The sequence below is a fragment of the Thunnus albacares genome, chromosome 19 (genome assembly GCF_914725855.1).
Source record: "Thunnus albacares chromosome 19, fThuAlb1.1, whole genome shotgun sequence".
In the NCBI taxonomy this organism is placed as follows: Eukaryota; Metazoa; Chordata; class Actinopteri; order Scombriformes; family Scombridae; genus Thunnus; species Thunnus albacares.
Window position 1 is genome coordinate 8,355,524 of NC_058124.1, and position 22,557 is coordinate 8,378,080.

Sequence of the window (22,557 nt, forward strand, 5' to 3'; positions counted from 1 at the left end):
GCTTTCGTTGTTAAAATTTGGTGGAAACAATTATAAAGTTTTAAAAAAAAAACCTGCATTGCAGAAACAATCTAAAGTCTTTAGGGCGGCCCTTGATATGGGGGCAGTGACATGCAGTTCACTACAGAGGAGAATGGAGGGAGAGCATCAAGTCCAGTAAAGCATGTCCTTGAAATGTATGTTTGTTAGTGGCTGTACTCGCCACCATTCAAGCAACTACTGTGCATTTAGAAATCCCCGGATGATTGGTATGCGGGGAGATCTCCAGTTTCTCCAAAAAATCCAAACTTCTTTTTCAATCTGGATCCTATTTTCCAATCATTTTGTGTCTAAATGACTAATGGGGACAACAATTTTTGAAATTGGTCCAGTATTGAGTGAGAGTGCTTCAGTCAGCAGCTGCAAAACTGGCTACAATGTAATCCGACGGGGCAATAGCACCCCGTCAATGTACGGCCACTAAAAGTGCTTGTTTTTGCCACTGACAGGCTCAGATTGTTATTATAAGTATATAAAGGTTACTGGCAGTCCATTTATCGGCTGCTGGCTGCAAGGCTCTCACTCAATACTGGACCAATTTCAGAAATTGTTGTCCCCATTAGTCACTTAGACACAAAAAGATGGGAAAACCTGAGTCCAGGTTGAAAAATACCAAAGTTTCCCTTTAAGTTAACACAGGCTGCTTATGACTCATTTCTCTCACCTCTACTTCTGTTGTATTTCATGGAATTCATCCCTGGCACAAACAATATGTCCTGATAGTTTATGGCATACTGTTCATCATCTGTGTCCTGCTAGGTTAATAAATTAGTCACAGTCAACATTAACCTGCACAGAATGAGTCCTTAATATGTCCTATGCAGCTGTGCAGTTAGCAGATACTTTTATTTTGAGTCTGTAGCTCAGGAAACCAAAATGAAGTACAGTAACTTTTAGATTCATGTGTCTGGCCTATATTTGATGAATGGCTTGCAAGGGAGGCAGCACACTCACCTAAATTCAGTTTTAAACCCTCAAAATGTGAGGATGGGAGGCTTCTTATACTAAACGGTGTTCATTCTGTAAGATGTATGTTGTAGAGATGCAAGAAGAGAGGTATAGGAATCAGATTATTAAATAAACTTTAGCTTAACATGAACGTTTTTTGAAAGTGTAATTCAGTGTGCGTTTATTTACCTTGGCGGTGGTTCTCCTTGTAAACTACTTAATAATAACGCCAGGTTTCTAGCTTTTCACACCTGACTGCATCACTAGTGGTGCACCACTAATGAATCAAGCCAAGTTTAAGCTTTATCACTGCTGCTGACATGCTCCTGATGAACAGCAGACGTTTTGGTAAAGGTTACCCTGACAGCCCCACTCACGGCCTGATGAAGACCGCAAACATCACACATGATCGTCTGAGTGAGCCATTGACCCTCGAGGACCAGATGGAGTGTTCCCTGCATCATTAAGTGGCCACTTGATTTCCAGGGAAACCTAGAAACGAGAGGAAGGAAATCAGACAGAAATTGGCAGTTTGTAAGAGCTCGTTATAGCCGAGCCGCAGTTTGTTGTGGTTTGTTGAATGAGATACGAGTGAGGTCATGGCACCTGCTACCTATTCACGTTCTCCTGCTTTTAGGAAACATAACATTAAATGAAAGGCACATGTGTGACTAATCAACAGTTAAGCTGATATATTACTAAAATTGTCTTTTTTTTCTTTTCTGTGCCCAGCAGGTGTCAAATGTTCTCTGTCAGATAGATGCAATTACCATGTTGGGAACTTACAGTAATATGACACAGTAAATAAGAAGTAAACATTTTAACAAAGTGGTTGTTTGTCCCCTAGAACTGCAAGGCAAGCTAATTTGTGTAGCACCTTTCAACAACAAGGCTATTCAAAGTGCTTTTAAGACATAGAATTACAGGCCTGTAAACTTACCATCTTTTCAATTTGCTGGACAAGCTAAGTAGGGGTTAAAAATCTTCAAGGACCACATTTCAGTAAAATGACTTGGCTGCGACATATAGTTTGTGTATTTTAGGAAGGGGAATTCCGTGTCTTTGGCTCTCTCATTTGTCTGCTCTGTCGTGATTACCCAGAAGCAATTGGTCCTCTTTCTTCGAATCAGAAACTGACCTCTACTTTCCTTTCCTTTTCTTTCCTCCCACCTCTTTGCTGGTTATGTGTTTTTTCCTCTTTTCCCACCCTCCATATCCTTTGCTTTTCTGTTTCCAGTCACTTTTTCCCATACATTTACTGCTGTATGCCAGTTGCCTCTTCGCATTAATGATTTAGATGATTTGATGACCTTCGATAACTTAATTATCTCCGCCGTAGACTATCACAGATGTATTTCATGAATGTTTCAGAAAGAGTCCTGCAGATAGAGAGACAGAGAAGCCTGTAATTCTTCGTCTGGGTGCAGAATGATAATGATTTTGACCCTGGCCTTGAGATAGCCTTACCTAGCTTAGTGATTGTTACCACTGAGCTCCAGACAGCAGCACAGACGTCTGGGCCCACATCAGGGGGTGGTTTCACTGTCCTGCCATGCCCTTACCTCCACACGCTTTTAACCAATCCCCCCTCCTTCTGATGGACCAAAGGATTTGTTACCAACAGGCAAACTCAGGATTTACACACATAGGTTTCCCAAAACCCCCTGCTGACACACAGCTGAATGCACAACTGTTCATGTTCACAAATGGACATCATGCACACCCAAATAAACAGACTTTGAGCTTAATGCAGAGCACTTAAGAAAATTATTCTGTCGTTTGACCGTAATAGGGGTATGAACATGCAAATACAAGTGCTGTATAACGCAAATATTTGTGTATACAGGAAGCGGACAAAATTAGTACAGTACAACAAGAGGACAAAGTGCAACCTCAAAAATAACCAGCGAGTTGAAGCAATATCTCTGTAACATGGTTGTAACAAAAATATAACTTTCTATGGTTCATGACAGTAGTATTTATTGCATTTTGTCAACCTTTGTTACACACACATACAGATATGTTAACATAGAGATGCTAACATTGCTTAAGAGAAAGAGGAAGGGGCACATGTGGTATTCAAATAATACATTTTTGAAGGACAAAACATACCCATAACTATGAGAATATAGTCAAAATATGATGGTTTATTACTGTAACACTGATTACCAGGAAAACGTGATAAACCCCTGAATATAAAGGATTATTTTAATGTTACTACTGTGTAGGAGATAAGAAATACCAGAAGTACCATTAAAGGGTTCCGATAATCATTTTAAGGCCCTGCAGGAATATTATAGAAGTATATTAATGATCTCTTTGTACTTTTCTAACTTTTTTTTATCTCTTTGTGTTCAAGGAAAGGAATAATAAAGCTGAATATCACTGCACTAGTATAAGAGCTTGTAGCCGTTGGTTCTGAGTGCTTTCCATGTCGTGACCTGAATACCTCACCGTTGAAGCCCGGCCAGCTACTCATTAACATTCCAATACAGCTCTAATCACCATTGCAACGTGTGTGTCTGTGTGTGTGTTTGTGTGTTTGTGTGTGTGTGTGTGTGAGAGAGAGAGACCATGCACGTGTTGCGCTGCGAGTGAGGACGCGGTGAAAGTGTGTGATGAAGTGCTTGCCTCAGGTGATCCGGGTCGTGCTGTTTGATTGGTTCCATCGAACCTCAGCTTTCCTCTCGCATCTCAAACTATTGTGCAACTTTTGCACAGCTGAGACTCATCGACATTACAGGTTTTATTGATCTCGTCATCAGAATGAAACATATAACGAGTGTAGAGAGATGAAAGGTGTGCGAGGGAATATACAAGGCAACAGATTGTGTCCAGTCACTTTAATAGCCCTTGCATTGCTTTTGTTTGTTAAATTATAGACAAATAACCACTTCTTTGTCTCTCCCTCTCTGCAGAAAGACTGTATAACTCCAATGGACGTGACTTGAGAAGGGCGCTGTTCTCTCTAAAGCAAATTTTTCAGGTAACACACACACATATTTCACATGCAATTACTGTCAGTTTTGTTGTAGCAGAATACAGTCGCTTATTGTGGCCACTGTGCGCTTCCATGATGACAGGGATCTCCATCAACGTGGCATTTCCCTCTGTGTGCCTGTATGTGTGTGTGGGGGTGTGTGTGTGTGTGGGTGTTTGCGTTTTGTGTTTGTGAGTGAATCTTTATTTTAAGATGAGAGGAGTCAGCCACTTAAAACACCAAGAGCTTTTTCTGGAGCACACACACACACACAAAGGCACTCAAATACAATAACACGTGATTCAGCACATACAAAACAGCAATGTGAGAAAGTTTGAAAAGTTTTAAACTTCTAAGTTTCATGATTTATTGCCCCCGAACCTGTAAATATGACCATGTGAGCATAGCATAAATGTCATGCGAGTATCTGATGGCAAATGCATTGACGTTTTAACAGTTGAATTAAAACGTATATTACATCTCTTCATTCCACTGCTGCTATATCAAGCTTTGTGCAGCTTGGTTTCTACAAAAATACATAACAGCTACCAATAAAATGATGTTCTCCAGATTCCATGCTTATTTTTTCCCAAGAACTCTTGAATGAGCACATGTAAGACTCTGAAAGTCTGAACTTAACACAGTGCATCTGAAGACAGCATTAGGAATCTTTTGGGTTATGTCAGACAACTACCTTCAAGTGTTTGCATCATCCATTTAGTTTTCTTTTTGTTATATTAGACAACATGTCAAAAGCAACAAAATTGCAAAACACACGGTTGCTGACATGTGAAGTGTGCATATCAGCTGGCCTGAACCAGTGGGGGGGGGGGGGGGGGGGGGGGGGGGGGGGGGTTGAAAATTTATGTACTGTTAACGTTTCACATTACTTTGCACATTACTGCCACTGTGTGGTATTTAAAGAGAATGCAATTACACTTTAGTGTCAGGCTTTGTGTTTCTGTAAGTTGTATAAATGTATCCTGTTCTCTTTCTCCCTCTCTCTCTTCATTCTTTATTTCAGGATGACAAAGACCTGGTCCATGAGTTTGTGATGGCTGAAGGTCTGACGTGTCTCATCAAGGTGGGAGCAGAAGCTGACCAGAACTACCAGAACTACATATTAAGAGGTACGGTCTCTCTCTCTCTTTTCTCTCGCTTTAAAATCCAAATTTGAATGGATTTTATTGGCATGACCATATTTATATACAGTATAGCCAATATACTATAATGTAGGCAAAACTTATTTCCCCCCAAAAATTTTTTAGTTTATCATTATCTGAGCAGTTGTTAATGTGCGGATTTTTAGGAATTACTGTTCCCGGAACCATAATTACATCACTGTGCCAAGAGTGCAGTTTTGTCTCTACACACTGACACTGATTCTCTGTGATTCTTACAGACTTCCTTCCTGTTTCTGTCTTAATCTCTGTCACACTTTCTCCTCTGTCTCTTTTACTTCATTCAGCATTTTAGAATGATATGCTGCGCTGTATATAGCATATGTATTTTTTAAGGTTTTGAATCACTACACAAACATAGAGCAATACTGCATGAAAAATAACAATTACATTAATGATAATAGCATTAGAAATAATAAATTAGGCATTTTGAGTTAACACCATGCTGTAATTTCTCCAACTACAGCTGATATCTCCTTGGTTTTCAAGTTAAAACATTGTGTATTTTCTAATACACAAAACATTTATGAACACAGATACAAATTTCCACACACACTCACACACAGACACACGCTTTCTATAATTTCCACTAGCAGTAAATGCACTCATAATCTTTTCATAAGTGGCATAATTATGGAGTATTTTTGTGTCTTTTAATTGTGGAATGACTTGTTAGTTGCAGCCATGTGAAAAATGGAACAGGGTAGTTGTCAGAGGGTCTGTGGTCCCTGGCTGAAACTCCCCCTGCTAAACCCCCCACCTGTAAAAACACTGTACTGAAGGGCATTAACTATAAGGCTCTTTATTTATGTAACACATGTGAGTGCTTTACAGGCATTTTTGTCAGGTGTAAAAACCAGACTGGCATCAGTGACTGTACGTGGACATGACACAAGCTTTAAAATATGCATTCATTTGTTGAAATGTACATGTGTATACCGTATGCAGTTGGTAGTCTACAAATCTGGAATGAGAAGCTGAAGTAAACACATTGCTTTTTATACAGCAAGTCATCATATTTTGATTATTGTAAAAATACATTTGAAACAAAATATGAAAGCAAAGTAGAAGCATTGACAAAGTAAACATGAAGTTCTTGAAATCCCCTTTAGAACAACTGAGATTCAGATAGTACCTTCTCAGGCTTTGAGTCCACAGCGTTTTGATACAGCATGAAATGGACGAGCAACAGGTCTGGGCAAAAGATGACTGACTACATTAGTCATTGTTTCATAATTCCTTGATCAGTATGCCATAAGGTCAAATAGAGAGCTCAACTATTTCTCTCTCTCGTTTGGCAGATGCTTCTTCGGGAACACGAATGAGCCAGTAGTTGGATTTTGAGCAAATCTTTCTCCTTTCAGGATTGATTCGATTTTGCAGGATCACTTTGTAACTTTTCCCCGTTGTCTTCGATCTGAAGGTTTTGGCATACATTTCTTCCTCAGCAACATGTATATCAGGTGTGGAGTAGATTCCTCTGCCATATGAATCTCGATCTCCTGCTTTGTAGTGACTCTTGATGATGCCTCTGGCTCCTTCCAAGCTTGTTCCATGGTAGGAAACAGGCCATTCTCCAGGTACAGAGTAACTCCTCCATCCTTGGCTGCCCAACCAGGTGTCTCCATCGGGATATTTACCTTTGACCTTTAAGGCCATTCGGTACCAGCCAACTGGGCGCTTGTAAAGCTCATCACCTCTCCTACACTGAGAGTAGTCAAAGAGATTAGTAAAGTCGTAGTCATACTTTGGGGCAAAAAAATCTTCTTCATGAATGAAAAACTCCTTCACATAAGCCTGTTGCTTCCTGGTGATGGTGTTGAAGAAAAAATCATCAACAGACAAAATTTCTTTTTTTCTACGTCTATGGTCATAAAGTCGTAGGGTTTGTCCAAGAAGTGAAGATATGACTTCAATTCTGAAATTTGAGTCCAAATACATAATTCAGGAAGTTGCTCTCTCTGTCTCTTCTTCAAACTGCATGAGAGTTCACTCTAACCTGAAAGTTATATTCAACACGTGATGAAATAATATACTGTATGAAAGTCCTCTGTCACTTTCATTTCTGACACAGTTTGAATAGAAATGAATGTGTGCTGCGCTTTGCCGTATAGCAACAGATGATGAACGCAATAGAAACTACATTCTTCCCTATTTGAATGACTTTCACAATTGTTCCTTTACAGACTTCAAAGTGGAATTCATATATATGAAAGTGCATACAGGAGCCTATCTTAGTATTATGTGAGGGCTATATCACAAAAGTTTGTGTAATTTTGTAAAACAAAGGGAAGGTGAAGCTGCTCAGACTGCTTTCACTGAGTTCAGAACTCTTTCAATGAGGAAACCATATCTCAACTTCTGTACATATAAAACTAAAAACATGTAATTTTATGTAATAGAAAATACAGTGCAGCTTATTTCCATATAATTTCTAGTTTGTGCTTGATTTTCTCCATTTTCTTGTAACACTTATCTTATCAAAGCACTTGTATGATAAATACTATGGTCGTTTTTCTTTTGTGCAGTTGGCATCTCTGTGGTTTTTGTCAGCCCAGCAGTTAGTTGCAAACTGCAGTTAAAGTTTCCACAGGAAATCCCCCCACACCCCAGTGATATTAAAACAGTGAAGTGTAGAACATTTACAACACTTTATTTATATACAGTGACACATGAACAATTAACAAACATGTTTTTCGAGTGTAACAAGGAAGCTGGAATGAATATATTTCTGTGAAAAAGAGTATACTATTGGGTTAAAAGTGCTGAGTGCTGATGCTTTGACAGAATAAATCATTAAATATTGATTTTCCCAAAGTTTCTTAACCACACAATACTATGAATATTCAGTTTACAATTATAGCTGACAATTCTAAAGCACCTGAAAATGTTGTTTCAAATTCAACATTCACAACAAAATTCAGGAAAAAAAACTAGGCATTATTTATGAGAGGTTTAACATGCAAGTACTCAGATAATCTGGTTCATCAGAACGATGTGGGTGTGGTTGTTTCATAACCTTTTTTCTATCAGCCACATCCATTTCAAAGCTGTGAGCAAAAACTAAACACAAATACAGAAATCCTACATGTGACAACAAACAAAATTGTTTGAATTTGGACAGAAAATTGTGTGTTCATACAGGACCTTTCTCAATCATAGTAAGAATCTTATTGAAAAAATAATGTTGTGCAGCCTTCAAATTAATTTTGTGTTTAGGTCCATTGTTTTACAGAATGTGCAACATGGTTTCAGATTCTGAATGAACCACAAATACTAACAGAAATATCTACTTTTGATTAATATATCAAAAACTAAAATAAATGGGTGGAAAGTTCAAGTCAGAAACAGTCTTCATGGTGAATCACAAAATAGCAAAATCCTGAGAAAAAGTAAGTAATCATAAGTGTAGAATAAAGTTCTTGTTGAACATTAATGCCATCATCACCATCAACTCTAATAGTCGTCATCACTGTCACTGTCATTACCATGGCCACTGCCAGCATCATATTCACCATGGTCATCCTCATCATCATAATCACCACTGCCCACATCAACTTAATCTTCATCATCATCATCATCATCATCATCTTCATCTTCATCTTCATCTTCATCATCATCATCATCATCATCATCATCATCATCATCATCATCATCATCATCATCATCTACATTGCCAGCATCATATTCACCGTCCTCATCATCATCACCATTGCCAGCATCATCTTCATCATCATCATCATCATCATCATCATCTACATTGCCAGCATCATATTCACCGTCCTCATCATCATCACCATTGCCAGCATCATCTTCATCTTCGTCATCATCATCGTCATCATCATCTCCGTTGCCAGCATCATATTCACCGTCGTCGTCGTCGTCATCACCATTGCCAGCATCATCTTCTTCATTGTCATCGTCGTTGTCGTCATCGTCGTTGTCATCAGCATCATTGCTAATGTCATCATCATCATCATCATCATCCTTTAATTCCTTAATCAGTATGCCATAAGGTCGAATAGAGCGCTCAACTATTTCTCTCTCTCGTTTGGCAGATGCTTCTTTGGGAACAGGAATGAGCCAGTAGTTGGATTTTGAGCAAATCTTTCTCCTTTCAGGATTGATTCGATTTTGCAGGATCACTTTGTAACTCTTCCCCGTTGTCTTTGATGTGAAGGTTTTGGCATAATCTTCTTCCTCAGCAACATGTATATCAGGTGTGGAGTAGATTCCTCTGCCATACTTAGCTCTGTCTCCTGCTTTATAGTGACTCTTGATGATGCCTCTGGCTCCTTCCAAGCTTGTTCCATGGTAGGAAACAGGCCATTCTCCACGTACAGAGTGACTCCTCCATCCTTTGCTGCCCAACCAGGTGTCTCCATCAGGATATTTACCTTTGACCTTTAAGGCCATTCGGTACCAACCATTTGGGCGCTCATAAAGCTCATCACCTCTCATACACTGAGAGTAGTCAGAGAGTTCAGTGAAGTCGTAGTCATACTCTGGGTCAAAAAATTCTTCCTCATCGATGAAAAACTCCTTCGCATAAGCACTTTGTCTCCCAATAAGGTTGAGGAGATGAAATTCATCAACAGACAAAATACTTGCAGTTTTCCCACATTTCTTGTCATAGGGTTTTAGGATCTGTCCAAGAAATGAAGATATGACTTCAATTTTTAAATTGAAGTCCAAATACATGGTTGAGGAAGTTGCCTTCTCTGTCTCTTGGTCAAACTGTGTGTGAGCTGAGTTCACTCCTCCCTGAAACTCATATTCAACATGTGATGAAATAATGTACTGTGTGAAAATCCTCCTTTACTTTCACTTCTGACAGTTTGAATAGAAATGAGTCTGTGCTCCACTTTAACGTACAGCAACAGATGACAAACAAACCTTTTTGGCTCAGCTTCTGTACATATAAGTCTAAAAACATGTAATTTTCTGTGATAGAAAATACAGTGGAATATAATACCATTGAGGCTTGAAAGATATTTTCATATAATTTTTAGTTTGTGCTTGATTTTGATATTTTATTTGATAGAGGACTCAAAATGTGCCAAACCAATTGGTACTTTGAATCATATATTTTTTTTTTTGTACAGAGAGATCCCTATTTTCTTCTAACACTTGTTTCATCAAAGCACTTGTATGATAAGTACTGAGGTAATTTCTGTTTTGTGTAGTTGCACCTCTGTGGTCTTTGTCAGCCCAGCAGTCAGTTACAAACTGCAGAGTTAAAGTTTCCACAGGAAATCCTCAACACCCCAGCACAAATAAAACACTCAAGTGTAGAACGTTTACAACTCTTTATTTATATACAGTGACACATGAACAATTAACAAACATGTTTTTCAGGCGTAACAAGGAAGCTGGAATAAGTACATTTCTGTGAATATTCAGTTTACAATTATAGCTGGTAGTTCTAAAACATTAGAAAAGCTAAAGCAAGTACTATCTGTGAGGGGTTTAACATGCAAGAACTCAGATAATCTGGTTCATCAGAACGATGTGGGTGTGGTTGTTTCATATACTTTTTTCTATCAGCCACATCCATTTCAAAGCTGTGAGCAAAAACTAAACACAAATACAGAAATCCTCCATGTGAAATAACCAAATTGTTTGAATTTGGACAGAAAATTGTGTGTTCATACAGGACCTTTCTCAATCATAGTAAGAATCTTATTGAAAAAATAAGTTTTTGCAGCCTTTAAATTATTATTGTTTTTATAGAATGTGCGACATGGTTTCAGATTCTGAATGAACCACAAATACTAACAGAATATCTACTTTTGATTAATATATCAAAGACTAAAATATATGGGTGGAAAGTTCAAGACAGAAACAGTCTTCATGGTGAATCACAAAATAGCAAAATCCTGAGAAAAACAAAGTAATGTGTCATTGATCCTCCATTCCAACAAGTTTGAACCAATATTACTTAATACAGTACTTTCAAATAGAAAACAACCGAAGATGTCACTAAATTATAAGCACAAAGTAAGTGTAGAATAAAGTTCTTGTTGAATGTTAATGACGTCATCACCATCAACTCTAATTCCTATCATCACTGTCACTGTCATTACCATCACCAGCATTATCTTCATCTTTGTCGTCGTCATCGTCATCATCATCACCATCACCATTTCCAGCATCATATTCACCATTGTCTTTGTTGTCATCGTCGTCGTCATCATTATCATCAGCACTAGTGCGAATATCATCATCATCCTTTTAATTCCTTAATCAGAATGCCATAAGGTTGAATAGAGCTCTTCACTATCTGTTTTTCCTCCTCGGCAGATGCTCCTTCACAAACTCGAATGAGCCAGTAGTCGGATCTTTGGCAAATCTCTCTCTTTCTAGGATTGATTTGAATTTGCAGGATCACTTTGTAAGTTTGGGAGGAGTGCAGGAACACAGGAGGGAAACAGCAAAGAGAAAACCAAAACCCAGAACACACAATACTCAAACTACAACCCATCATAAATCAAACTGTCTCAGAATACATAAACTTAGGTACACAACACTACAAACTAACTAAAAATGTAATACAGTCCTTTAAAGATACAACTCAAATAACATGAATGAGCAAAACCAAATGACCAAAAGGACTGAACAACAGAAATGCAACACAGGAAACCAAAAGAACAAACAAAGAGACAATAGTTGGGTAGGATAGGAGTTGTTCTTTCCTTCTCTTGATCAGGATGTGTGTGAGCTTTGTTCAGTTGTCACGGGAACTATATTCATCATGTGGTAAAATTAGATATGTTAATTTTCTTTCACTTTTCAAGTTTGGGTGTAATACAGTCTGTCCTGTGCTTTGACATACAGCAATAGCAGGGATGGACAAAGACACAAAAGCAGCTCTGGAGTTTGACAGAGAAGCTCAACACATACAGCTTACTGATACTACACAATTGCCAGTGGGGCTGTCATTTTACTATTTCGTCTCTCAATAGATCATTGGGAAGAAATTAGCCCGTTTCTCAATACTCCAGAGGGATTCTTCTTCCTTTTGGTGTCCAGCCAGGTGTCTCCATGTGGATATTTAACTTTGATCTTCAGAGCTATTTGGTACCAACTATTTGAGCATACATAGACTTATTTATTTATTTATTTATTTATATCCCCATTAAGGGTTAATTAGTCTGAAGTATACAGATCCATTATTTAAGTAAAAGTAAAAATACCATAATCTAAAACACTCTACAAGTAAAGGTCCTTTATTCACTTTTTTCACAGAAGTGTTATCTGCAAAATGTTCTTCAATATTCAATACATATTCAATATCATGTAAACAGGTCAAGGTGGAAGTTATTTCGAACAACATATTTGATAAGCAAATCATGTTTTGTATGTATTACAATCTTTATCTTCTATAAGTCACTAGTAACTATAGCTATCAGATAAATGGAGTGATTATAAAGTGGTGTAAAAAACACTTAAGTAAATTATAATATACTGTACTTCAAAATGATACTCAGGCACAGTACTTGAGTAAATGTATTTGTTTACTCACCATCATTGATAACTTGAAACTTGCAAATCAAAGATTGAGTGAATCACAGTTTATGAAAACATAAATACTGAGTAAAAGGTCATTCAGTGCAGTTTCAGCATTTCCTGTAAACACCCAGTAGAGAGGGAAGAGAGGGAAACCATATGTCAACTACTGTCATATAAAACCATTGACAGGTATGTTTCTGTGATGGGAAATAAAGTAAGACACAATACCAATGAAGCTTGAAAACAACATTAATTAAAAAACAATATTCAAATTTCTACTGTATTCTGTGCTTTTTTCTTTCGTTAAAAACCCAAAGCATAAAAAAGAAACCTTGTTCATGATGACCTCTGCTGTTATTTATAGCCACTGTAGCTTTACCCGTGTGCAGCTGCCATTTGGTATGCATGGTTTGTTCAGAGTAAGTGTTGAATTATCTTTCTATATTTGCTCTATCTCACTCTAACTTTTCTGTTCCACTTTTTTTTTGTCTACCCTGTTCTCAGCTCTGGGGCAGATCATGCTCTATGTGGACGGGATGAACGGTGTCATTGGCCACGCCGAGACAATCCAGTGGCTATACACTCTTGCTGGTTCAAAGGTATAGACATGAATGCATACTAAATCTTCCCCAAACCCAATCCCACACACACACACACACAAACTGCAAACAGGTCAGCACACAAAAACATCTGCTATTGATTGTATTCTGTGTTCTGACCCTGAGGGTGGTGTCTATTGTTTGTTTTGTGGTATTTTTTAAAGGTACGCTTCTGCTTTGAACAGTCTTGATTCCAGCACATAAAACCAGACATTGCATTGTTTCTTTTCTATAACACATAGACATAGGACATATAATACCATGTATACAACACATTCATACCACATACCCACTTGTCATTGATAGGGAATTGCATCTATCATTGATGTCATAAATGTATTTCTTGACTGCCAATAGAGTTAAATCTATAAAACATTTATAATGTAAATTCCAACTGTCTGATATAGAAGCACCCAACAAAGTCAGTTCAATTTAAAGTTATATCATAATAATATTTCTCCCCCTAGTTTCGTCTGGTTGTAAAAACAGCTCTGAAGCTGTTGCTGGTGTTTGTGGAGTACTCCGAGACCAACGCCCCACTGCTCATACAAGCCATTACCGCTGTGGACGCCAAGAGAGGTACAGAGTACTGAATACACCATCAACTGCTGAGGAACTAATCATTCCTTATTCTGTTTGTCTACACAATTTAATAGTTTGGTTTGTTGCCCAGGTAGGGAGAGTGTATGGGGTGGTTTGGTGGATAATAACAAACTAATTCATATTGTTATTTATGAATTGATCTGTGATTTCCAGGCTGCAAGCCATGGTCCAATGCTATGGAGATCTTGCATGAGAAGGATGGTGTAGACACAGAGCTGCTGGTCTATGCCATGACCCTCATCAATAAGGTATTTAAGTCTATGGTGACTTTTATTAAATATTGTGTTAAGTATAAAGTTACTTAAAGTTACTTGATTTATTTCCATTCATTTTAGAACAATGTTTTTTGTGATATGACTCTTCAGTCAGATGTACAGTACATGGCGACACCTGAGTAATCCCCTCTCTTTCTCTGTCTCCTTTCCTTTTTTGCAGACCCTGGCAGCGCTGCCTGACCAGGATTCGTTCTATGACATGGTGGATGGTCTGGAGGAACAGGGCATGGAGACAGTGTCCCAAAGACACCTGGGGCGGAAGGGCACCGATCTGGACTTGGTTGAGCAGCTCAACATCTATGAGGTTTGAGACATACTCAAACATATTCAGTCATAAGATCACAAGGAAAATATTGCAAGCTGATGCTGTTTTTTTTTTTTTTTTATTAAAGAGTAGAGTTCTATTAGCTGCTGCTTATGTCTGGTACAGTATTTATAGTTCAGTTGCTCAATGCTAAATTTTTCTGTGGGAACCACACGTCACCACTCCTACCTCACACCCTATCTATTTTTTCTTCAGATGACCCTACGGCATGAAGACGGCGATGATGACAGCCAGCCTCCACCAATGGGACGCCGGGACCGCCGTCGGGCCAGCCTTGGGGGCGGGGATAAGAAGCGTGGCCTGGAGAGGAGGCGGAGCCGCAGGGCCTCTCTTGGGCGATCCGGTAACGCTTCCCCCTGCAGTCCTGCATCTCCACAGAGAGCAGGCTTCCAGCCTTTTAGTGGCCAGAGGGCTGAGGACATGAGCGAAAGGTGAGGGAGCAGGCAAGATGGAAAAATGTCAGTCCACAAGTCATTTTATGAAGTGTCATGACAGAGGGAGGGTGTCCAGTAGGTTCAAAGAATAACTGTGGTGTGAACGATTCAGTCATCACTTCTTACAGGATATTTTTTGATGCACATGTGTTAAAATAACTGAACTGGAGAGAGAAGTTCTGACTGTCTTTTACTTTCTGCTTTAGAGCACTGTCAGGTTGCCTTCCATCCATGTAAGTTCAAAGGTCACTCAGAGAAAGGTCAACTGTTGACCTCTGTGGCCTTCTGCCTATCTATTACTACCGCTGCTCTTCACCTACATGCTGTAACAGCTAATTGTGTGTCTCCCTTGACATACAGCACTTGGTGTGGACTCTGAAACACTAGTGCAGACTTAAACAACGTGCTCCACTAAGAAAAAAGAAACATACAAAAAAAAAACCCCATTCATAGCAGCTGCACAACCCTGCAAGGTTTGCTGATCTGTTTGTTTGTAATTCTAATATAAGCATACACATTATTAAACCAGCACAGGCTTTTTAGTGCTGTGTGTTTATGTATTAAAGGCAAATTTGGAGGCGGGTGTTGCTGTTTACATCAGGTAAATCTCTCCCTTCTTTCCCCACCATCTTATCTCTTTCACTCTTCATCCTCTTCCAGGGGATGTAGCCGATTCTGTCCCTTTATACACTAGCACGCCTGTGTATCTCTGGACAAAAAAGCGAATATGTGTATAATTGAGTGAGAATCTGTTTGCATAATGGTTTACTGAACAAAGTGATGGGTGAAAGCCTGTTCTACATCCTGCTTTCTATTATGCATGCTCACTCAGCACAAACAAACACATTTTTATTGGCCATCCCATTCGTCACACACACACGTCACACACATGTGGCTCTGGTCTTGTGGTACGACGCCTGGCAGCACACGCTGACTCGACTGCAACATGGCTCATCTGGTTTCACTGGACAAAACAGCTCGGTGACACTGATCTGAAGTCAGTTGTCAAGCCACGACATATTCTCCCCTTCATTCCTGTTGTTTTCTGTTGTCTTAATCCTTTTGTTTTCCTCTCACTTAATCTCTATCTGATGTCCTTGTTTGTTGTCTTTTAGCATCATATAAATACTTGTGCAGCTGCTTGGTAGCGCAGCTGTGATCATTATTTCCACACACATCGGTCTCATCTAACCCTCCATCTCCCCCCTTCCTCTGTTCCATCTATTTATTCCTTCAAAAGTTTAGTGATTTCTATTTGCGTGCTATTTTTATGTATCGCCTCATCTCTCCTTCAATCCTTCCCTCAATTGTCCCTCCATCCATCCACCCATCCATCCACCCCTTCTCACCCCCTCTGCCTCTACAGAGAGGAGGAATGTGAGGATGGGGTAGAGGAGGAGGAGGAGGAAGAGGGGACTCCAGTGACTGAGTCTGATTCGGATGAGCAGGAGGGGGCTTTTACAGTGTCTAGTCAGACCACCCCCAGGTATTTTAGGACATGGTGGTAATGTAGAAATGAAATAATGTTCTGTGCTCTTCTTATTCATCTAGAGGAGTGTACATGAGGCCACAAAGCTATTAAAAGACTCTTTTCCATTGTATATGTGGTTGGTTTGACGTCCTTGGTGGCCTATGTGCATATGTGCTTGTTAGTTATTAGTATCAATGCTTTACTCTGTAACCCTTGAATCTGTTAAACTGGCACAGATAGATACATTCATACTAGCTAACAATCATTTGGTTAGTTTCATATGTTTATTCCTCTTCTTCATCCACTCCTCTGTTCCTACTGTAGACATCCTCCATCCATAGTTCACCGAACGACCCTCCAGTCCATCGCCATCACTTCCAGAAAGGAGGGTATAAAAGAGGAGCAGCGGAATCGGACCGAACCACCTCCCGCACCAGCCCAACACTCCCCCTCTACCCCCACCTCCTCTCTTCCCCTCTCCTCCCCTCTCAGCCCCCCAGCCGAGCCCTCCCTTTTGGCCAGCCTGCTGGCCAGGAAGAAATCTATCATCACTGTCCCAGCAACCAAGGAGGTCAGCCCGCCATTGCGCGGCAGCTCCCGTCCCTCCCCCGATCGCCTGCCCTACATGCCCCACTCTCCCTTCCACCTCTTCTCCTACGACCTGGATGAGGAGCCGTCGCCCCCGGCTCCAGCCAAACCCAGCGAGCAGTCAACCAAAATGACACCTCCAAGGTCAGGCGTGACAGCAGAACGTGATCTCCCATGAGTTTAAGAAGCAAAGAAAACTTTCCTTTCATCTCTTCGAAGATGCACTTTTCCTTTTTCAATTTCCACTCCCGTTTCTGGCTCCCATCCTGGCACCAGCTTGAATCTCCACTTTTGTTATTCATCAACTCCCCCTTTTCACCAGCTCTTTTCACTTCTTTGACTGCACCGCTTCTCACTTTCAGCATTCTTATTATCACCTGCTGCTCCTTCACATCACTTTTTCTTAGTCCCGTCACTGCGTTGATAGTCTCCCACACTTTTTTGACAGCCTTGCTTTGCTTCCCAGTGCCACTACATCACCTTTCTTTTCAAGAAATACAGTATGCAAGTGCTGACTTTTCACAGATGCCTTTTCCAACTCTTCACCTGTATATCTGTATAGTCACTTCTCGCTTCTTAGCATGATCTTTTTATAGAACTTTGCATTTTCTGAGCCTTACTCTCTCCATTCACTGTCCACTTCAGTATTAGTATGTATAGTATTGTTGTGTTTGTCTTATTGTGAAAGGCCTGCACCTCAGCTACACATTGCGTGGCTTGCTAATCTTATATTCAAGAGGCTACTATTTACAGCCCTGTTTGCCTGTTTTACAGTACACACACACAACACCTTTGCAATACACTGATATTACTTCAAAAAGAGATGTGTTGCCTGCTAACACTCACTCAATGACTTGTCAAGGGAAATACATTTTAGCAAAGAGTCTTTTCAGATTCACAGCGGGTTGTAACTGAGTAGAGATGCCTTGCTTGGAATTTTCCAGAAAGGGAATAAACACCACAGCGGTTACTAATTAGGGTCACTCTGGTGTTGCACTAACATTTCTGTTATGTAACAAGGTGTCACATTCGTTTTCTCGCCACCGGTTTCTCACTGACTGCTTAGTCAATATGGTGTCATGTAACTGGGTGACTGCAGTAGTCACTCACTGTCACTCATTTTATTGCTCCCTTTCTCACCTAGGAATGGAGGTCACATGTCCTATTCCTCTCTCAGCAGCCCCTCTACGCCCACCAGCTCCAGGTGAGAGATGGCTTCACCTTAATCACGTCTGCACAAGAGCACAAAGACATCCTTAAAATATCCTGTATTTTAAACATGTTCACATAAAAGTACATATTCATGTGTGTTTGCATGAACAAACATGAACACACTCACATGTGTAACAAGTATGGTTTGTGTGCAGTCCCGTGGTGTATTCATGGTGATGACATACTGAAGTAAATGTGATTTCAGCTCTCTGGTTCCCTTGTTAATGAGCTGCTCAAATTTCTTCCATGCCATGAAAACATAATTTATGGCATGCTACATACATACCTACACATACTGTATAGAAGCACTGCATACACAATGAATATGTGTATCATGAAAAGATTTTGTGGCATTTGTGAGCCAGCAGATGAAAAAACAGTGATGCGTTCATTATATTACATACTAGACATAATTTTAAACTTTGTCGTAAAGCAGAAAAAAAATTAATATACTAGGGTTGAAACTAATGATTTTTTAATTATCAAATAATGATTGTGATTTGTTTTTATAATGTATATATAATGTCTGAAAATAGTGAAAAATGTTGACATATTTAAATTGCTTGTTTTGTCTCAACAGCAGCCCAAAACCACAAATATTCAATTTGGGAGGCTTAATCAAACAATTATTTTTAGCATTTCTCCTTTAAACTCACTTAAACAATTAATCAAATAATTATCAAATTTGCTGACAAATAATTTTCTGTCGCTTGACCAATTAATTAATCGACCAATTGTTTAAGCTCTACAATAAATGATAAAAAAGAGAAATGTTCTGTTTATCATCTGGATTATACTGACTTGGCAGTGGTTTAAATCAATGTTTTTGCTTCTCTTTCAGGCCTGCACTTGGAGGTCTTCTGTCCTCCTCCTACAGACAACACCAGGAGTCTTTGGCGGCCGAGCGAGAGCGCCGCCGTGTGGAGAGAGAGGAGAGGCTGCAGAGGATAGAGAGAGAGGAGAGGAACAAGCACAGGTGAGGCATCGCTGACTTTGTTTTTTTTTTTTTTTTAAATGAACCATTTGTACAGATGAATAACCAGTTAAAGGAAAACCAACATGATATGTCTTGTTAAGGTGTTGGGCCACCATGAACCAAACATGAAATATTTCTTGGCATAGCTTCTAAAAGTCTGTGGAATTCAACTGGAGTGATAAACACCATGTTTCTAAAAGATATTCATTCATTTTGCAACATAATGAGTGAGCAAAATATCTGGAATATGTATTTAAAATCTGAGAGTAATAGTCTGAAAGAAGTCATCTTACCTTAGGAAAATCAAAGATGGAAACACACAAGAAAGAGTATGAAGGTATGGGTTAAACAAATACCTTAACTGCTTGTGTGTGTGATGTGCAAACATGATATATTCATACCAGCAGGCCTACAGAAGACCATACTGACTGTGCTTTTATGAAGGGTATGATTATTATGTTTTAAAACTCTCTGTTTGTGTGTCCCTCACAGCCGCAACTATGTGGATAAAATGGAAGAGGCCAGGCTTGCGCGGGATGAGAGGTAAGTGTGTGCACTAAATCAAAACAACACACACACGCAGAACAGCTGAACCCGGGGGGAATATGTTTCAGGCTGTGGTTTGGGAAGCTCGGTAATAGTCTAATTGTTTTCAGGTTAAAAAGGTGCCCTTTGCTGCCAGAGGCCGAGGGGATACTGAACCGATTTTCTTTGCTCCGTCTGCCTGTTTCTCCTCTTTTAAGGAGCTGTATTTTAACTGCCAAGGGCTTGATTGTTTTAGCTGCGTGCTGTGAAGAAATCAGATTCCAGGATTCGACAAGCCTTTCACATTGAAAGCACGTGCGCGTACACAGACACACTTTTCACTGAAGTACATGCACATCCGAACACAAACATACGAAGAATTTTCATGAGCCTAATAAATCTATGTTTGTGTGCAGATGGGAATCTCAAGAAGAAAGAGAGGGTATGTGAGGTCACGATCAGATTTAGTACTGATCATAGTCAACATTGTATATATTAGTGGGGAATGATGACAATTTTAAAAAATCCAAATCCACTTTGCTGCTCATCACAGAATTTTAACATATGAGGAGGTAAAACGTCTTCCTTTCCTCTTACTTCTCATTTCCTTCCTCTTGTTCTCCTTTTTGTTCTTCTTCTTTCTCCTTCTTCTCCTCCTTCCTTTGCTTCTTCTGTCGACAGTCTACAGTGCTTTCACTTCTTGCTGCTGGCTTCACTTAAGTCACTGTTGAAACAGAGAGAGAACAAGAGGGAGACAGAAGGAAAGAAAGACAAACCAAGTGCAGTTTGATTCGATGTGGGAGATCGGATCCACAGGAGAGCTTGATGTATTTATGGTATTATCAGAAAAACATGTGTTTTTAGGCTCCTACAGAGTTTTAAGAGTGCCTGGGGTGAATTAATTTTGCTAACTAAATAAATCGTGACAATTCAGGTGGTATTATTCTCATTCACAGTGTCAGTCGTATCACTACTAATTTGCTGTGATCAGATTTTAATACAGTGGCAATATCAGTCCAATATTTGGTAATATATCGAGTTATTGGTTGGGTACAGCTTAGTGAACACAAACAGTTATCAAAGAGTGATGTATAGACATAAACAGTGCTTACAGTAGTAGACTGGTATGTTAGAGTGTTTTTGCTGTCACTCAACACTTTATTTCTAAGTGTGTAAAGATATACAGCATATATGGGAGGGTTCAAGCACACAATACACAATTGGCCCCTCTCCCTCATTCGCTCAATTTCATGCTTTATCGTGTGTACACGCACACAAACGCACATATATATTAGTATCCAGTTTCCTCAGACCTCTGAAGTGGCCTGATGCTAATGAAGTCTGAACAGAAGCACCACACATTCATAGCACGGTGGGAAAGAGGAGGGGTTAGAGAAAGAAAGAGAGAGGGAGAGACTTGTTTCGGTGCCCCCAATCTCTGTTCTGGCAGGCAAGTTGAATGGTAAAGTTTGGTAGGGGGAGAATAAGAAGAAGAGGGAGGAAGAGAGAGGAAAAGGACAAGGGAGGAGAACCGATCGAGGCACATCTTGAACAGGTTTACTCTGATTCACTTCTGATGTTTGGCCTTTCAGCAGCCAAGCTAACATTAACTTCACCCCATCTCTCCCATTCTTCTTCCCTGTCGCTCTCCTATTCTTGCCATCCTCCTCCCTAACACTGTCTCTTCTTCTCTAAAACTTCCTCTGTTTTCATATTTGGACTGCTGGTGATAGCTGGGTGTTTGTCTAGACAGGACAGAAAAGGAGAGCGGAATGTTGATCCTCTTGACTGCAGGAAATTAGTGATGAATGCACTGAATATGCTTTACGGACGATTAATTAGGCAAGGTAGAGGAGTGAGATGGGCTGGTAGTTTAGAGGAGAAATTGAGATGAGTCTTTAAAGGTTAACGTAGTAGGATTGGATTTTGTGAGGAATTCCAATAAAACAGCAAAGAGGGGTTGCTAGTGGTTTAGTTTAGCGAATTGGCAAATATCAACACTGAGAGCAGCACCGCTGAGAAAGGGGTCTCTGACTCTATTTTTGCCTCCTCTGATCCTCCCTCTCTCCCCCTCAGGTATAAGAACTTGGATCGTCTGGCGGCGGAGGAGTGCGAGAGGAATCGCGTCCGGGTGTCAAGGACTCGCCCTGACCTCGACCTGACCTTTGAACCCTCGGAGGCCTGGCCCTCATCATCGCGCAGCAGCACCCCATCCTCATTTGCCTCCCAGGAGGAGGCAGAGGCTGACCTCGAAGCCGAGACCCCCGCCACCCCCTACACGCCCTCTGAGACTGGTAGGAGAATTTAGCATACTACTTGATGGAGTGGCTGTCATGTAGCGAACAGCGGCGTATATTTTTGACTAATAACACCGTGTCTCTGAGGGGATGTGGGTCATTAACAAGTCCAAAATTGTTTAGATGATGAGATGTAAAGCCCACATGTTTACCTGCTTGTTTAGATGATTTAATTGTAAAACTCTAGCCAAATACCTGTTAGGTTTTATATTATAACATATATAGTGTTCAGTATTACTAGGGCGACTGCTACTGTTTCTCCTGCTAGTACTGTTCACACTACCACTACTACTGTAAAATAAGACTATGCTATGTTATAGTGTGAAGCAATTTAACAAATCGTGGTGGGAGAGCCATTTGATTTAACATGCTAACAAATGTTTTTAAGGTTGTTTCTGTTTGTTAGTTCAGAGCACTTGTATAGCTTTTACTTTCAGGAGTTATAATTAAAACCAGAAGGTTGCCAGTTCAATTTCCAACAGAGCGCCCCAAAGCAATCATTCTTAACCTTAAATTGTTTCAGTTTGCAGCCTGCCATTTAAATTAGCATGCAGGCGTGAGCAAAAGAAGGAGAGGAGAGACAGATTGTGGA

General features: G+C 39.9%; 1 protein-coding gene across 6 annotated transcripts in view; it reads left to right on the forward strand.

Annotated features, from left to right (window-relative positions):
* Nucleotides 1-22,557, forward strand: part of fhod3a (formin homology 2 domain containing 3a) — a 60,698-nt gene that overhangs the window by 26,270 nt on the left and 11,871 nt on the right. For 2 of the 6 annotated variants that reach the window (XM_044335424.1, XM_044335423.1), the window contains exons 4-17: nucleotides 3,906-3,973; nucleotides 4,992-5,097; nucleotides 13,165-13,259; nucleotides 13,727-13,838; nucleotides 14,016-14,110; nucleotides 14,298-14,441; nucleotides 14,658-14,893; nucleotides 15,103-15,129; nucleotides 16,263-16,382; nucleotides 16,692-17,099; nucleotides 18,100-18,159; nucleotides 19,009-19,143; nucleotides 19,636-19,686; nucleotides 21,745-21,962. In XM_044335424.1, coding sequence (XP_044191359.1) covers nucleotides 3,906-3,973; nucleotides 4,992-5,097; nucleotides 13,165-13,259; nucleotides 13,727-13,838; nucleotides 14,016-14,110; nucleotides 14,298-14,441; nucleotides 14,658-14,893; nucleotides 15,103-15,129; nucleotides 16,263-16,382; nucleotides 16,692-17,099; nucleotides 18,100-18,159; nucleotides 19,009-19,143; nucleotides 19,636-19,686; nucleotides 21,745-21,962 — 1,875 coding nt within the window. The remainder of the gene's footprint in view (nucleotides 1-3,905; nucleotides 3,974-4,991; nucleotides 5,098-13,164; nucleotides 13,260-13,726; nucleotides 13,839-14,015; nucleotides 14,111-14,297; nucleotides 14,442-14,657; nucleotides 14,894-15,102; nucleotides 15,130-16,262; nucleotides 16,383-16,691; nucleotides 17,100-18,099; nucleotides 18,160-19,008; nucleotides 19,144-19,635; nucleotides 19,687-21,744; nucleotides 21,963-22,557) is intronic. The other 4 variants (XM_044335425.1, XM_044335428.1, XM_044335426.1 and 1 more) reach the window with 4 other exon arrangements.